Below are 16,917 nucleotides of genomic sequence, written 5' to 3' on the forward strand. Positions count from 1 at the left end.
TTGACGAACCTATTGGGGTAAGATGACGAAACAAAAATATATATATTTACAGACAAAGTAAACAATAGTTTTATAGATATCCTACACTAAACAACGTTCAGGATGTAAAGAAGATATATTGTAACATATTTGGGCGACTTTGATATAATTCCTTGACTTCATAATTGGAACAGTTTTCGTGCCACCACTCAGAACATGTGGAACACTGAATCCAGTCTTCATTTGGAGGTTCCACGTAAACTTCTTCACATGCAGGGCAAGAAACACTATTTAGGCTTGATGGTTTTGCTACAGAATTATCAGAGCTTCGTTTTTCAGTTTTCTTAGTTTTTCTTTCATTTTTCTTCTCTTCATTCTGCTTCTTCTATCTATCTCTTCGTAACAACATGTTCTTAACGGGCGAGCTTGTTATTACTGAAGCTGATCCTATACTATTTTTCCTTGTCGTGGTTGTCCTGTGGGCCACTGTCAATGGTTTTAAATCATAAAACGATGCCTTTTTACTACATCAGCATGCATTGGCCTTTCCAGAAGAAGGCCCTGCTTCATCGATAAGATCACTATTTTGTTCTGGCTGCACATTGTTTGAAGACTGGGCTAATGAATCAGCTCCTGAAGCATTAAGCATATAATTTAGCCAAACATCGTTTGATGCATGATCAGATGAAATTGGTATTGAAGTGGACATTGGTTCTTCACTTCCGGGAAGTTTTCTTTCCGATGTAGCCGCAGCAGCAAAATCACATTCTTCGAATATCTGAGGGTTGTAAGGCTCTAACCCAGTATCCTCAAACCCTTTGATGGCATTGCCTACAGTTGCTGCTTTTGAATAAGCTGCAGCGAAGAAATTTCCTACATTAGGATCAGTTATTTGTTGTCCGGGATGTGACACCAAATAATTAATTGTCACAGGCATGTGAGTATAATGTCTTCAAAGGGCCGACAAACTAAACATACAATTGATGCAACCTATGCGAAGTACGTATGTGGTGGCAATTCGACCATCACAATACCATTATCACGACAAAAATTCACATCAGCAGTCATCTCTACGTCACTCCAACGCCTCCTTTTCGTTCTCCGCTTATAATATGCCTAGGCATCTACAAAAAAATTAAACACAATTGTTACGACTATTAACACAGGAACTATTTATAATATTTTATAATTTCTTTATTATTTTTATTTTACTTAAATTTTCGTCATATCTGCACATCATTGGTTTAAATAACACATTTAATACAAAATAATGCTCACACTGTCATTACCTATGGCAAGTTGGAGATTGCAGGGGCAAGATGACGAATTCGTCATCTTGCCCCCGTCAACTTGCCCCAGCAGCCGTATTTTTGCTTTACCAAAATCACGAACAACATGAAAAAATTTTCTTCAACAATCTATACATTAAAATACTTCCAAAAGTCAGCATTTCATTTTACATATATAAACATTTAAAACAAATGGACTCTTTTCTCGTAATAGCTTAACATACGTACCTTCAATATCACAACAATGGCTCACGAAACAGACTGCCTCTCAAAGCTGCCACATTCAAACTGACTGGAAAATTCCGCTGCACCTGCCTAGTAGGTGCAGATGGTGACACACAAGGTCACAGGTGCGCCAACCTTCTATCTGTGTTTCTGGATTAGTTACATACGATTCGTCATCTTACCCCGTTCGCCAACTTACCCCGGTCTCCCCTACGTAAATTGTGATTTTTTTTTAATTCTACCACTTTATTTTTTAAACACAACAACATTGGTTCGTCTTATCAAAAATTGTTTCAGACTAAAGTTTTACATAAAAATTATAATATTTACTTACAATGTGAATGGATTTCATAGTCTATCTACTAAGGGAGTTATGAATTTTTTTTTAATCCTACCCCTTATTTTTTCAATCCCTGGCAGGAATGGTTGGTCTAATCAAAAATTGTTCCAGAAAAAATGTTTTAGATAAAAATTATAAGATTCATTCAAATTTTGTACAATTCGATGTTGTACCCTTGAAGGGAGATTTTTCCCTTCCAACCCTTTTTTTCCAACCCTTTGCCGTTGTGTATGGTCGTATCAAAAACGTATTCAGAAAAAAAAATTGTTGTGTTACTTCTTTGAGTTATAATACGTTCAAACAGATGTGATATTTTATGGTATCTACAGCGATTTTATCTGTATTTCAAACAATCTTCCCTTTTTCTGCCTCTTTTTTTCACTGAGTGTATATTTATGTATTCCTTCCTTCAATGACATCAAATTTTCCTGAAAAGTAGTGAACCTTTGTCACTAAATTATTCAAGGATAATAGCGCGATTATGAATAAGTTAAGACTTTAAATCGTTAGAACTAGACTGCTTCCATATAATATTGTTTAGATCTAAACATTTTTGAGTGAAAAAAAAATTAATTTAGTTCTAAAATAAATGGTTGCCATTGGTAACTCCATAAATAGCAGAGTTACGTCCATAAATGTTCCTGCTCCTGATAAAACAAAAATATCATGTTATTGTGATCTGGTGGATAAACACGTGCAAAATTCACTTTATATTGATAACAGGCGAGAATGCAAATGTCTATGGGCATGTATTTTTTGCGAAACTAGCTGATAGTCTGTGTTTCGTGATTGAGTGAGTTTATTTCAGGTATGTTTCTACTGTTAGAACACCAGTCACATTAATTCAGTCGGAAGCAAACCTGTCCTGAGTGGTTCGCTCAAATAAGGCAACGGTCTCTCGCTGACGGTCGCCAATTGCAAGGAAGAAACAGCTGGCGCAGTCATACTGTATTACAGTAATGGGTGTTCAGATTTTTTTTCGCTATAAATGCATGCCCCTAAAAATGCATGTACATCTAAATTACCTTTTCATTTGGACCACGGTCTTTTAGACACGCACTGGAGGCATAGAAGCCAATGAGAGGAAGTGAGATGTGCCAGCAGACAATGAACAGATGATAATCGGCTTTCTTAAGCGAACGTCTGTGGAGTCAAACCTAGCACTTTACAATAACGTGAACTTTGCAGGTCTCTATAAATAGAATATCGACCGCAGCCATCAACACGCCGAGGTTTATGACGTAGACACCCGGAAATTTCTCAGATTCTTCTGACCTCAGGGTAGAATTCAGAGTCGCAGGTGGTGCTCAACCCATGTTTGCTTTCCTATTGGTTTACTTCTTAGCGAGAACATTTTTATCCTGGTTCGCCTACTTCTCTCCTAGCTGCGCATCGTTGGCTCGCGGTCGTAGAGGCTCGTGTCCGAATAACTGCGGTCCTATCGTGAACACGGTGCGAGTGTGTGAAGGTTTGCGAATGAGTGAATGTGGTGTCGGAGGTCGCTGACGCGTGCTCGGTGTTGCGCAGGTGAGACGGGCCAACAAGGAGCGACAGCGGCTGTCGCGGCTGCAGAAGAAGGAGATCGGGCTGGCGACGATGCTGCTGTGCGTGGTGTTCGTGTTCTTCCTGTGCAACATCCTGGCGCTGGTGAACAACGTGCTGGAGGCGTTCTACGGCGACACCGTGGACCAGCTGGTGAAGACCAGCGACCTGCTCATCACCATCAACTCCTCCGTCAACTTCATCATCTACGTGACGTTCGGCGAGAAGTTCAAGCGGCTGTTCTTCAAGCTGTTCTGCTCACGCGGCCCGTTCGGCGGCCGCGACTCCCCGGAGGGCGGCACGCACGACGACAGCGTCGTGTCGAACGGCGACGGCAGGAACTGCTCGGTGCGCAGCACGCACGTGTGCCGCCTGGGTCGCGCCGGCACCACGGTGCTGCGCAACGGCAGCGCGTCGCTGGGCGGGCAGCGCAGCGCGAGGCGGCCGCGCGCGCCCTCGCCCGGGCCCTACGTGCACTACCCGGCGCGCGGCGAGTGGGAGTCCTCGGAGCACAAGCCGTCCGTCGTCACCACGGAGCTGGACCGGCTGTAGCCCGTCCGCCCCTGCGCGCCCTCGCCGGCGCTTCAGCCCTGCCCGAACCCGTCTGAGCCAGTCGTGTAACCCATCGACATCCTCGTTATCTCTATTTGAACCAGATACGTTGGCAGAGGGCTGGTGAGAGTAGTTCGTATGTTGGCACCTTTTTTTTATTAGTGTTGTTTTATTTATCTTGCAGTCATTTAACTAAATTCGTTGTTTCAGATATACATTTTAACCTGTATCCTCGCAGTAGTCTCGTGATTGGGTTTCTATTCCACATCTTTATCATGAAGTCGTGTATGCGTACGCGTGACATCTCGATTTTCATTTCAAAGTTTGACGGAAGTTTCAGTAACGGAGAATTAGAGCCTAAACTATGTCTCATTTTATGTTAATTTAAGTGTGAACCAACTGTAAATTTATGAACGATCGTATCAGTGCAGATATATATACATATATATATATCGCGTATTTGTTTAATGTCAACATACAAATTAGATTCCTGTGTACAAGTATACATTACTCACATTTGCTTCCAAATCGGCTGATTTCTTATAATAAACATGGCCTTTTTTTTCAGTGGATCCCTTGTAATTACCTTATTTTACAAGTAGTACTTATTTGTTCACAGTGATGAGAAACGTGTTGAAACAACTGTGATCTAATCATAAATTCAGTTCATAGGTATAAAGGTTTGCTGCCTAACTTCTAAATTTCCGGGTCTCTTGTGAATTTGCTTATGCTACTCGCTTACACTACCGCTCGATTGTAAATGCAACTTATTTTTTATCTCTTTTAAACTTTGAATGCGTCACCGCATTCCCAGCAGGGCTGAAGTGCTGATGCGTGGACAGTAATGAAGAACCAGGGGAATAATGTCTATGTACAGACTGATGTTGTTCGCCATCTTCTTGCGACAAACGAACAGCGTGACCGCCGAGTTATATCGCATCGTCTTCGAAGTCAGGCAATGCGGCGCAACGGTAACTTTTATTTACTATCGCCCGGCTAGTGCTCTTGACTTCAGCAGCAAAATATAATATTACATCGTCACGAACGTGAATTTAAAAAAAAAAACTCTACCGAATGACCAAGAATGCTGCGAAAACATTCGACTAATCCTAGAAATACGACGAGTCTCACACTTACGGCATTAGGTATGTCTGTATCAACTCAAACACATGACTGAAACGATGTTAATTTATTTGTAAAACTGTGATTAAAATAGGTAGTGCAGTTGTCAGGGTAGAAAATGTAAACTACGTTATCAGCGAAAATGAGAATCGAATATATCTACTTAAAACACTTGTTATTATTGATGTGTGGTATTAAGGTAACAATTACGTATTTTCATAGTCACTAAACAACTTTCCAAAAATAAAGTTTCCAGAAATTATTTAGCTTAAAGCATTGTTGCAGTTACTGTGTTGAAATATTATTTAAAATACTTTATGGTTTTTAAGGAAATATTGATCTCTGAAAAACTTATAAATACGTAGAAAAAGTATTTCCTAGTTTCTAAATGGTTTAAAAAGTAAACAAATAATAAATCAATGTAGTTTAATAACATCATAATAAATACCGTAACCACAAATACTGGACTTCGTAATGCAAACAGAAATTGTATTGACACTGTAACTAGAAGTAAGCGATAATTTATTCTAACATAAAACATTAAATTCAGTTTGTAACATGAACAAACTTTATTTCGGTAGCAATAAATTGTATTTAAAACTCGCAACCTCAAACTTCCTTAATGCGAGGAATTTCTTTCTGTGAACAGTGTGTGTGTGTACCAAATAAGTGAGGTTAATATGTCACTTATTTTACTCTACACATAGTAAAAATTGTTCCATTGTTTATAAATATCAGTAAACAGGTGGTCACGAACTCTGCAGAAAAACTCAAGGGATGAATGTCAGTAAACCAAATAAAAGCTTCGACTTTCATTAATATTATAAAATATTAGTATTTTTATCAGATTTTATTTTACATTCTGTTGGTACATAATGAAAAATTTTATGTTGCACTCTAAATTTTATTATTATATTTTTAACATATGTACTTATAGTTAATAAGCTATAATTTCAACAAAAAAATGCAACTGCATCATTTTCTCAAGAAAAAAAGACTTCGTTGTTTGGGAACACAAAAGGGGCATATGTTATTTTTCTTGCTCGATACTGTCTCTTACACTCACTACAGTAGTACCTGGCTGAGAAAAATATAGTGTTGTACCCACAAGCCTTCCAGAATGTTAATATATGGACAAAAATGTACTGATTTAGAGATGTGACTATTCCTGCAATGTATAAAAATATTTTAAAGAGAAAGTGTTAGTGTGTTATCTCCTGCAGCGACTCGAACAGAGTTGCCAAGGGAGATAGGGTGGGTTTTTATCTTGCGAAGAAACTCAAACAGTTTTGTGTACAAGACGCTTTTATTGGTTATGATATAGCACACGACAAACATGCAAACTTGGTACCGTTACGTCGCCGTTTGATTCAATAGCTGAAACAGGTTAACTGCAAATGGCTGACGATCTCTGTGAACACAAATTACACACTTTTAATTTGATGCAATAATCTCGTAATAACAACAAATAATAATCCTGACAATTAGCGATTATATTAGCAATGGCAACAAACAATGTAATTTTGGTCTTCTAGTTTCTTTGAATTAATTTACTGTTACTTCCAAAATTCCAAACTATACTTAACTTTACTGAATTACACACAATCTTTATCTGACACACAATTTATAAGATACACTTGATTTAGACTTAGAACTACGCCGCGAGTTTTGGTCCGCCCTCCATTTATATAAAAAACATTTAAGTCAAATCCCTAGTGGCGCCTTCGCCTACACACTATTGAGGTGCGGCCAACTCATCGTCTTTATATTTCCGGTTATCCGGCGTCTCAGTCCTGTCTCTATCAAATTACTACTCTATGTACAATGTCAATTCCGGGTCATTTCGCCAACGCTGCCTATAAACCCTCTTCGCCGTATGCGGACGATGTAAATGTCGACTTCCACTCTCGTTGCGCCGACTCGCTCCTTCCCCACTCGCTGAGTGAGTGTCCCTAATCAAAAGTCTGCTCCCTTCACTATTTTCCTTCAGGGGGTATTCACCCACCCCTGAGGACTTCAAATTTGACTAGCAGCTTTTCACAAAATTACTCGCCGAGCGAGTTCCTACTCGCTCCTGGCGAGTATTGGTGGCGAGTCGTGGCGTCTGAGGTTAAGTCCGTTTCTTCTTATTATGTCGTCTGCGGCTAAGTCCCGGTCCAGTGTGAAAAGTTAAAGTCCCACTTACTGCTTGTTGAAATTCGGCTAAGTCCCACCTCGGCTGCTGATGGAGGTGATAGACTCCGGAGGTCACGGCGCGGCAGCCGCAGGCAGAGTCCGGTTGGAGCCTCTCTCGTGGTGGAGCAGCGATTCCCTTCTGCCCCTGGTGCTGACTTGTCTAAGCCGGCAGCGTCGTGGTGTAGCGCAGTTCCGGGCCTCGTGGGCGATGGCGGCAGTGTTACGATCTGTTGTCTTCTTCGGAGCGGTGGTAAGCCGGAGCCTCTGGCTGGCAGCCAGGCACCTTTTGCTTGCTGCTTGATAACAAACCCGTATTTATACCCGGCGAACCCAGCATGACATCATCAAGTGCCAATCAGCACAGACTTGAAGTGACATCATCTAGAGCCAATCAGCGCTCACTGCCTTGTTGCTAAGGGCTCGGTCGCCTGCGAGTCTCCGGGTTTCCTGGGACCTAGGAGTTATGCAACCTCTTAGACTCCCGTGTAGTGCAGATGTCCTGCATTTTGGGGAATTCTCGTTGGGTAGGAGTTTCCTACCATAACAAGTGTATACTCGAAAAATATTTGACCGATCTCAAAATTTCTTTCATTGATTGTACTCTTCACTCGAAATCGGATATGATCTACAATAAATAGGCATGCCGTAAGTCGTGCAAGTAACGTTCCAGTTAAAGAAGTGTTTGTATGCCTAACAGGGAATGTGATTCTGAGTCAAGGATGAAAAAAAAACCTCAACTGTGGAGGCAAACGTAACTGTGTACTGGGATGATAAACGTGATGATAAAGCCCAAGCTATGATTTAAGGAAAGCCTGTTTAACATTAGTGATTTATTTTCCGCTTATTGCATGCATATAGGCCTGGACTCGAGAGATGACTTGTGTCGTTTCCGCCCCGCGCGAGAAACCCTCGGACCGCAGATTACGCGACCTCTGCCCCCCTTTCTAGCTGCGCCCTTGGGGACCAAAGTCTGTAGTGACCTGTAGTGAGGTACCATCCCTGCAGTCGCCTGTGGCGAGGTACCATCCCTGCAGTGACCTGTAGTGAGTTACCATCCCTGCAGTGGTCTGTAGTGAGGTACCATCCCTGTAGAGGTCTGTAGTGAGGTACCATCCCTGCAGTGGCCTGTCGTGAGGTACCATCCCTGCAGTGGCCTGTCGTGAGGTACCATCCCTGCAGTGGCCTGTAGTGAGGTACCATCCCTGCAGTGGCCTGTCGTGAGGTACTATCCCTGCAGTGGCCTGTCGTGAGGTACCATCCCTGCAGTGGCCTGTCGTGAGGTACCATCCCTGCAGTGGCCTGTCGTGAGGTACCATCCCTGCAGTGGCCTGTAGTGAGGTACCATCCCTGCAGTGGTCTGTCGTGAGGTACCATCCCTGTAGAGGTCTGTAGTGAGGTACCATCCCTGCAGTGGCCTGTCGTGAGGTACCATCCCTGCAGTGGCCTGTAGTGAGGTACCATCCCTGCAGTGGTCTGTAGTGAGGTACCATCCCTGTAGAGGTCTGTAGTGAGGTACCATCCCTGCAGTGGCCTGTCGTGAGGTACCATCCCTGCAGTGGCCTGTCGTGAGGTACCATCCCTGCAGTGGCCTGTCGTGAGGTACCATCCCTGCAGTGGCCTGTAGTGAGGTACCATCCCTGCAGTGGTCTGTCGTGAGGTACCATCCCTGTAGAGGTCTGTAGTGAGGTACCATCCCTGCAGTGGCCTGTCGTGAGGTACCATTCCTGCAGTGGCCTGTCGTGAGGTACCATCCCTGCAGTGGCCTGTAGTGAGGTACCATCCCTGCAGTGGCCTGTCGTGAGGTACTATCCCTGCAGTGGCCTGTCGTGAGGTACCATCCCTGCAGTGGCCTGTCGTGAGGTACCATTCCTGCAGTGGCCTGTCGTGAGGTACCATCCCTGTAGAGGTCTGTAGTGAGGTACCATCCCTGCAGTGGCCTGTCGTGAGGTACTATCCCTGCAGTGGCCTGTCGTGAGGTACTATCCCTGCAGTGGCCTGTCGTGAGGTACTATCCCTGCAGTGGCCTGTAGTGAGGTACCATCCCTGCAGTGGCCTGTCGTGAGGTACCATCCCTGCAGTGGCCTGTCGTGAGGTGCCATCCCTGCAGTGGCCTGTCGTGAGGTACCATCCCTGCAGTGGCCTGTCGTGAGGTACCATCCCTGCAGTGGCCTGTAGTGAGGTACCATCCCTGCAGTGGTCTGTCGTGAGGTACCATCCCTGCAGTGGCCTGTAGTGAGGTACCGTCCCTGCAGTGGCCTGTAGTGAGGCATCATCCCTGCAGTGGCCTGGAATCGTTCAAGGGAACCACGCAAGTCGCCAGTCATGTTGGCCGAACCAGAATCCCAGACCGTGGTAGTGCTCTCACGTGCCTTACCACGGCGACACCTCACTACCGTGCGTCGCCGTGCGACGGGCTGCAATTTGAGGGAGGAGAACTGAAGAAACGATAGATACTTGCAGATTTAACAAATGTACCATACCTCACGGGAAATTTTTTTAAGGACCGAATTCTATACTGAAAAATAAACCACAATGCAATTTACGGGTCCTGTCTATCTGGCACTTAATTTCACTGAAAACTGTTTGAAATGCATGTTTTCGCAAGAAACAATGGAATTTGCTTGCAGTTCTTTTCACCTGAGAAGAAATCAGCCTAAATTTAAGTTCGGGAATCGGTTTTAAAATATTGTGTTAGTGTCGGATATACGTTATATTGAAGCTATTAACATATTAGTTGTATACTTTAACATTGATTTGTATTTAAATCGTTCCATTGAATATCCACGAAATTATCCCAATTTTAAGCACTGATTTTTACTACACGCTTTCACCCACAAAAAAAAAAAAAAAGTAGCTTGGAGTGAAGTCCTACAGGTGAATCCGTCACTTCAGAGAATAGAGGCGTTAGGTAACTTGTAGCGCAAGCGACCTTCGTTTTTAGAGCTTCCTTGTTTCCGTACAAGAAGTAACAACAAATCCAAAAAGAGTGGACCACTTAAGGTTGAATACTAGTCTCGTGACCATTCTGTTTACATGACTATCAATACTGTCGTGTCTTGTGTCACCAGAGTGTATCACTAGAAATGGAAAAAAAAACTTACATAGTTATAAGGAATAAAGAAGTTACGTTCACAAAGTTTTAAAGTTTTATTTTCCTACTGCCAATTTCGAGAGAACTTATTATGAAAGCTTTATGATGAGATCTAAAACTTTTAAAGTTCAAATTTCCATGAACTTGGCAAAATTTTCAGCACTTATTTGTTGTGTTTAAGTACATAAATACAAGTGTGACACAAGCAATTAAATTTTTTAAAAATGCACTTTGACAGCACAAATATTTACATGAGTCATAATAAAAAGGTCAGGATCTGACAAAATATTTTTAATCATCCCGTTATAATTGTTTTATATTAATTTAATTACACAAGCAATGTCCGTTTTGCATTCCTTAGTTTTAAATGGATAATTTACATCAAAAATATAACGAATATGCGCGGACCTTGAAGCAAGCGTCTACCTCAGTGTTAGATGTTAAAGTGTGATATGGTTTTATTTTTATGTATTTTTTATGTAGTTCTGCTTGTTTTGCAATACCAGCACCTACTGTTTTATACAGAACTATACAAATAGCTTTCGAAGCGAAGATAATCTCTCCATCGTTCTCGTAATTAATGCGTAAATCATCATCATTATACACCAAGAATTTGCTCAACGTATAGTTTAATTTTCCTTCTCAATTTCAATCAGTTTTTACTATAGTGTGCATGTGATGAATCATCTTCTGAAGCATCATTGGTTTTTAAATTTAACATATATTTAAAATGATTATATTTCTTTTTTAAATAAAGGCAACAACTGCTCGCAACTTTTAAACGATGATTTGATTTAGAGTATTACATCTCTTAAACAAAAAGTTGTTTAAGAGTATCCAATTGTAACAAGTATCTGAAAATTAAGAAGAGGAACAATTATTTGACTTGTCCTCATTTATGTTTTAGCAATTAGTGTAATTATGTAAAAAGACTTCTTCCTTATAAAAATGATAATGTACGAATTTGTGCTGAAATATTTGATCTGTAATGAACAACATGACTTTATCAAACAGTATTAATTTGAAATATCTTATAATGTTATGTAAATAATTTCAATGTCTCTAAAATGTTGGACACCAAATTAGATTAAGATTGAACAAATTATTGTCATTTCAAATAATTTAAATTTATTTTAGCTTCATTTGGTACAGTTCACTTTTCTTTAGTGTTTAAGGGTTAATTTATATTTAAAAAATATATCACATTCCCGATCATGCAGTTAAAAATTTATGCAGAAAGTGCATTAAAAAGCCCCTATACAAATGTTTCTTAGCGATATATAACTCATTGATAGCACTAGCAAACCCTCTTAAGTGATCGTGTCAGCAGGATTTTCTTTCAAATATTTATTTTCTCTCATACCGATTTGACATTGCGTTAAATCATTTCCATTTCTACAAAAAAAAATATTATAGCACACCACTCCTCGATAAATTTTTTCTAAGTAATATTGTGAATATTCTTAGCATACCAATGTGTTTGTTCCAAGGCATGCAAGAAAAAAATGAATAAAACTCATTGGCTTTTATGTTTGAAATTGAAAGTTTGTGTGCTTGTTTTCCTCTAATAATTTAACAACCATAACGAATAAGAACTAATTTAATTGCCTGCGCTATAGCTGTTACATGCCGATTTTTACTCGAATGTCCATTGTCACTTGTTCTGAGTACGTAAACGAGCTTACGAAGCACTTGCATGGCTACCATTGCCTTCTCTCTTAACTACTAGGTTCCATTCACACCGATGTGCTGCCTGGGAAAGTTATGATGGAGTCAACATGGTGCGACAGAAGCGACGCGATTGACGCGATGCGACAGTAAAATATCGCGGGTATTGTGAACATGCGATTGTCACCCACCCACGCGGTAAACTGAAATAAACAATTATTTATGAAATATTTGTTATATTTCATAGCAACAAAACAATCAGTCATCAATATGTGAAGTTTTTATTCCCGCCGCCATGTTTAAGACAAGTATTTTCATTTTAAAGCAATTTTAATGTTGATCTGAAAAAATCAGTGCGCGTAAACATTTTCAAAAATTCTAGTATAAATATAATCTAACCATTTTTCTTTTTTAATATGCTATCAATACACATGTATAACCATCGTTCTAAAACAGAAGTCTAACGCTCATTTCAATAACGTCGAGCCTCCAAAGAAATTAAAATAGAAAATTGATCTAGACAAGAAGTCTGTCAGATCGACATTTGCGTAGCGCTGACGTCATGTGTGTCAAACCAAATTGGTTTCAAAAAAAAATTCGCACCGCACTCTTCAAATCGTGCTCATCATGCTGTCGTTAATCCAGCATTAAGTTGCTGCTGTTTTTTCCTATAGACATTTTGCCAAATTCAACCCCTAGCAGGTGAAAATGGGTAAGTATTATTATAAGATTAATAACTAGATCTCCGAATTAAATTAAGCATAATAATTTATTTTGTGTACCAATAATAAAATTACGACAACTACCAATCACAATTTTATCATTTTTTTTTTTCAAAATTCAACCCCTAAGGGGTGAAAAAGGGGTAAATATGATTTTAAAATAATTAATAATATCTCCGAGCTAACCTAGCATAACAAAATATATTAGGGACTAATAATGTAATAATAAACACAGCAATTACCAACCACGAATTTACGAATTTGCGAAATTCCAGCCATAAGGGGTGAAAAAGGGGTGAATATTGTTTTAAGATAAACAATTTTAACTGCAAATTAATATAGCATCTTATATAAAAATCGATAACAGTTATAAAAATACGAAAACTATCAACCACAATTTTACCATTTTGCGAAATTCAAACCCTAAGTTTGCTAAAATGTGTAGTTGTGTTTTAAAACAAAAAAAAATAACACTTCCAATTCAATTAGAACTAGAAGTAAGAAACTAAAAATGAACTTGCATCTGGAGTTAGTATTGCTTTTTTTTCCTGCATTGAAATTTGTTTTTAATGGGGGTGAAAAAGGGATAATTTTACATATATTTTAAAACTCGTATCTCCGAAGATGTAAATTAAATGATAAAACAATAAACTAAAGAATGTGTCAAAACGTGTTCTGCATTGTGACATTTAAAAAAATATATAAATATAGGCCGGTCACTCAAAATAATTTTAAACTAGATATAAAAAGAACCTTACCAGTTATCAAAGAAATTTTTATCAAACATATTGTATAAAGTTTGAAAAAAATCATTCTTTCTAAAATGTATATATTTTAAAGTTGAAATTTGTCTTTTGTTTTGGTACTGGAAACTAGTGGCAAAACAAACACTCAATAAGCAAAAATACTATGAAAATATACAACTGTCCCAAACAGCAATGAAGCACTTGTATCTAATGAGAAGATTGTGATATTAAGAAATAGTAATAAGAGATTTTCGATAAGGAAGTTCCAAATAACTTATTTATAATTATTGGCTATAGTATAAAAAACAAATATAATGAGAAACTTTTATTTGAAATTTTTTTATAATATAACCGAATAACTTTAGACTTAACGAAAAGCAAAAAGGTTTAAATATATAAAGCAATATTAAAAATAAAATTTTCATAAAGATTTTTTTAACTTCGCAACAAAAACATTTTCAATTACATTTGTACACAACAATGCACTTAATTTATAGTACATCGAAATAATAATATTGTGTTTATTATATTTAAAAGTTCGCCCAATTTATTTACATGCCCCTGAAAAAACAAGGCCCATCGTAATTTAAATATTTGTTTTAATTTTAAATAAAAACTTTGAGTTTATGAATAACAATAATATTTATATTGAGTTTTCGTAAAAATCGAATCTTATTTGAAGATGGTCTGTCAAAACTTAAATGTAGATAAACATAAATGGTGTACCTACACAAGTATTCCATGAATACGATGGCTGTACTCATTAATTATGCAATTTTATCTACTCTGTATTTCAGCACTCTTGGTGATTTCACAATCTACTTTCATGACGACTCTTGGTACTTTAAAACCCTGTTCGACTTCATTATATTTTGTGTTCTTAACTGCGTAAGTCACTAAGAATGAACGTGCACAGAGTCTTTTTTTTTCAAGTACCGAATTATCGTTTCTATGTTTTTATTCTACAGGTTTAGGTAAAGCTTTACATTTTTCTTTAACATGGTTTAAGCTTATGTTGAAGGAATATATAAAGCTTATGATACTCGACAAATCATTCTGAATACCTACTTCATCAAACCAACACCACATGCACTTAAAGCATGATTTAATGGTTTCAAGCTCATTTTGTGACTTAATTCACGTTTACGGAATAATTCCCTTGGGTTAAATAGATAGAAAAAGACTGATACCATTTTTTAGACCAATTAAATATCTGAGTGGCCCAAATTGTTGCTAGGGTTTAATTTATCACGTTATCAATCAATTTTTATTTGTTATGTTTACAAATTTACCCTTAAAATGGGTATTGATGCCTCGTAACAGGGAAAGTTTTAGTAATTTTGAGGATAATTGTGTTAGTTTACAAGGACTTTTGCTGAAATTTAGGCCGCCGTTAAGTCTCAAATCCAATATGGCAGCCGGTCATTGACCCGCGCCCTGCACCCAGCCTGAGGCCTGTGCCAGTCCCGCCGTAAGCACACTACTGAAGTGGAACCAAAGAAGGATCTGATAACTAACGGTTATTTTACAGTAGATGTTCAATCACAATTACTTTGGCGGCAATGCATTCCGCACCAATCATGTGAAATGAGCGTGTTGCGTCGCTCACCCGCGTTTGTTCTGCGGCGACTTACCATCGGACAATGCTGCAAGCGCGCACTAAACACTAGTGCATTTTGGCGCATTGTCATAACGCCATGCGTATTGCGATTAGAACCCATGTTGTAACTTTTTTTTTACTTTAAACAGCGGCAATCTACAACCACTACGATTATTTTATTTTCAATCATCTTGTATAGAGATAAGTAAGAAATTAAAAGAAGCACTGCTTCATATTGTAGTCTGAATATCATCAAGCCTGGAAAAAATAAGGGTCTGGCCTTGTACTAGGCCTACTTGTCGGGGCATAGTAGCATAGATTTCACCAGCTGACAACTTAAAACAATTCAAATTTATATTAATCTATAAGTGAAAATGTATGAATCTTATCAGGAGTACCTTTTATTCTCTTGGAACTTAAATGATTAACAGAAAATTTAAAGGCCTCTCTTCGCCTGGGAATACCAAAGAAATAACCTCATTAAGACACGGTGTACGTTTTACTAAATGCTACTTTTACCATGTAGTCATGCAGTCCCAATTGGCATGCGTAATTCCTGGAATATATCAAGATTTGACGCCTGTTAAGAGCTGCAAATGACTTGTTGGTAAGATGAAAGAGTGGGAAGAAAAATTCACAGTGTTTCGGTACGGAAATGTATTTCAACGTAATCTACGATTACCACTTTTAAATAAATCGTATTCTGTTTTTAATGTCCATTGTAATAGTCATCCTGATGATGGCGTACTGGGGAGAAAAAGCGCTTTTAAACACTTTACTCTAGTAACAGTATCTTAGCAGTAAGTATTACTCCTTCAGAGTCTAATTTTTTACATCTGTGTTATACTTAGTATATTGGGTCAATGATGGCTATTGAAGAGATTGGTAACCAACATTTTATGAGACTTCAATGTCTGTCGTGTCACCATATGGTGACATGTCACTTCACTAATTCTGTTTACTGTATGTTATTTCCTTAATACTTATTGTGGCAGTTTCATAGTCATACCTATACCCCTCTTCCTGTCTACTTTATATTTACTTCGATATCCTGTGTGTCATTCCACTTAATTGCTGTTTAACTTTTGAATAAACTACCTGAACTGTAAACAACATATTTATTTGAAGTACTGTCCTGCATGTCTACCATCTGTCACTACTTAAAATGTTATATATATATATATGTGTGTGTGTGTATGTGTGTGTAGGTGTGTGTGTGAGTGTGTGTGTGTGTGTGTGTGTGTGTGGAGTTCTGAAAACGTTCAATATACAACAATTTTTCTATAACGTACTTCAGTTTTTTCAATTCTATGAATGAAACTCAAAAGGGACTAAGGCTAGGTTTGTAAACTACGCAAGGAACGCAACGTCGCGTCATAACAACGCAATACGCAACTAACGCAAGAAAACTAGGATGTTTTATGAAGCACGCAAATGGCAATATGTCACCAATCCTACAACTTAAAATTGCAGAATAGTATAAAACAAGTTTCTTCCTTGAGCTTTTTCTATGATTAATGTATATTATAAAAATTTTATAAAATATATTAAATTAAAGTAATTTGATTTAAATTTGTTGTTTTTATTTTATGTTTGAATGTTTAACAAGTGAAAACGTGATGAATATAATAAAAAATACATCGTAACTTTTTATTCACTTAAGTTCAGAGCCTTGAAAAGTTTTTGGAACACTTTGCTTTAAATATGGAAGGCGTACACGCAAATTGAAACGCATCAACTTTTGAGTCTTGGTTAAAATTTTAACGGGTAGATGTGAAAACGTCGTTATTGAACATTTCGCGTTTTGCGATTATTGCGTTTTTGCATTTCTTGCGTAAATTGTAAACTTGACCTAAGCGCCCAAAA

At 38.5% G+C, this 16,917-nt stretch overlaps 1 protein-coding gene across 2 annotated transcripts in view; it reads left to right on the top strand.

The window, feature by feature from the left end:
- Positions 1 to 16,161, top strand: part of LOC134536153 (FMRFamide receptor) — a 289,995-nt gene extending 273,834 nt beyond the window's left edge. For both annotated transcript variants that reach the window (XM_063375781.1, XM_063375771.1), the window contains exon 3: positions 3,361 to 16,161. In XM_063375781.1, the coding sequence (XP_063231851.1) occupies positions 3,361 to 3,927 (567 nt within the window). In that variant the 3' untranslated portion in view covers positions 3,928 to 16,161. The remainder of the gene's footprint in view (positions 1 to 3,360) is intronic.
- Positions 16,162 to 16,917: the final 756 nt, after the last annotated feature.

Source organism: Bacillus rossius, chromosome 1, assembly GCF_032445375.1.
Source record: "Bacillus rossius redtenbacheri isolate Brsri chromosome 1, Brsri_v3, whole genome shotgun sequence".
Classification (NCBI taxonomy): domain Eukaryota; kingdom Metazoa; phylum Arthropoda; class Insecta; order Phasmatodea; family Bacillidae; genus Bacillus; species Bacillus rossius.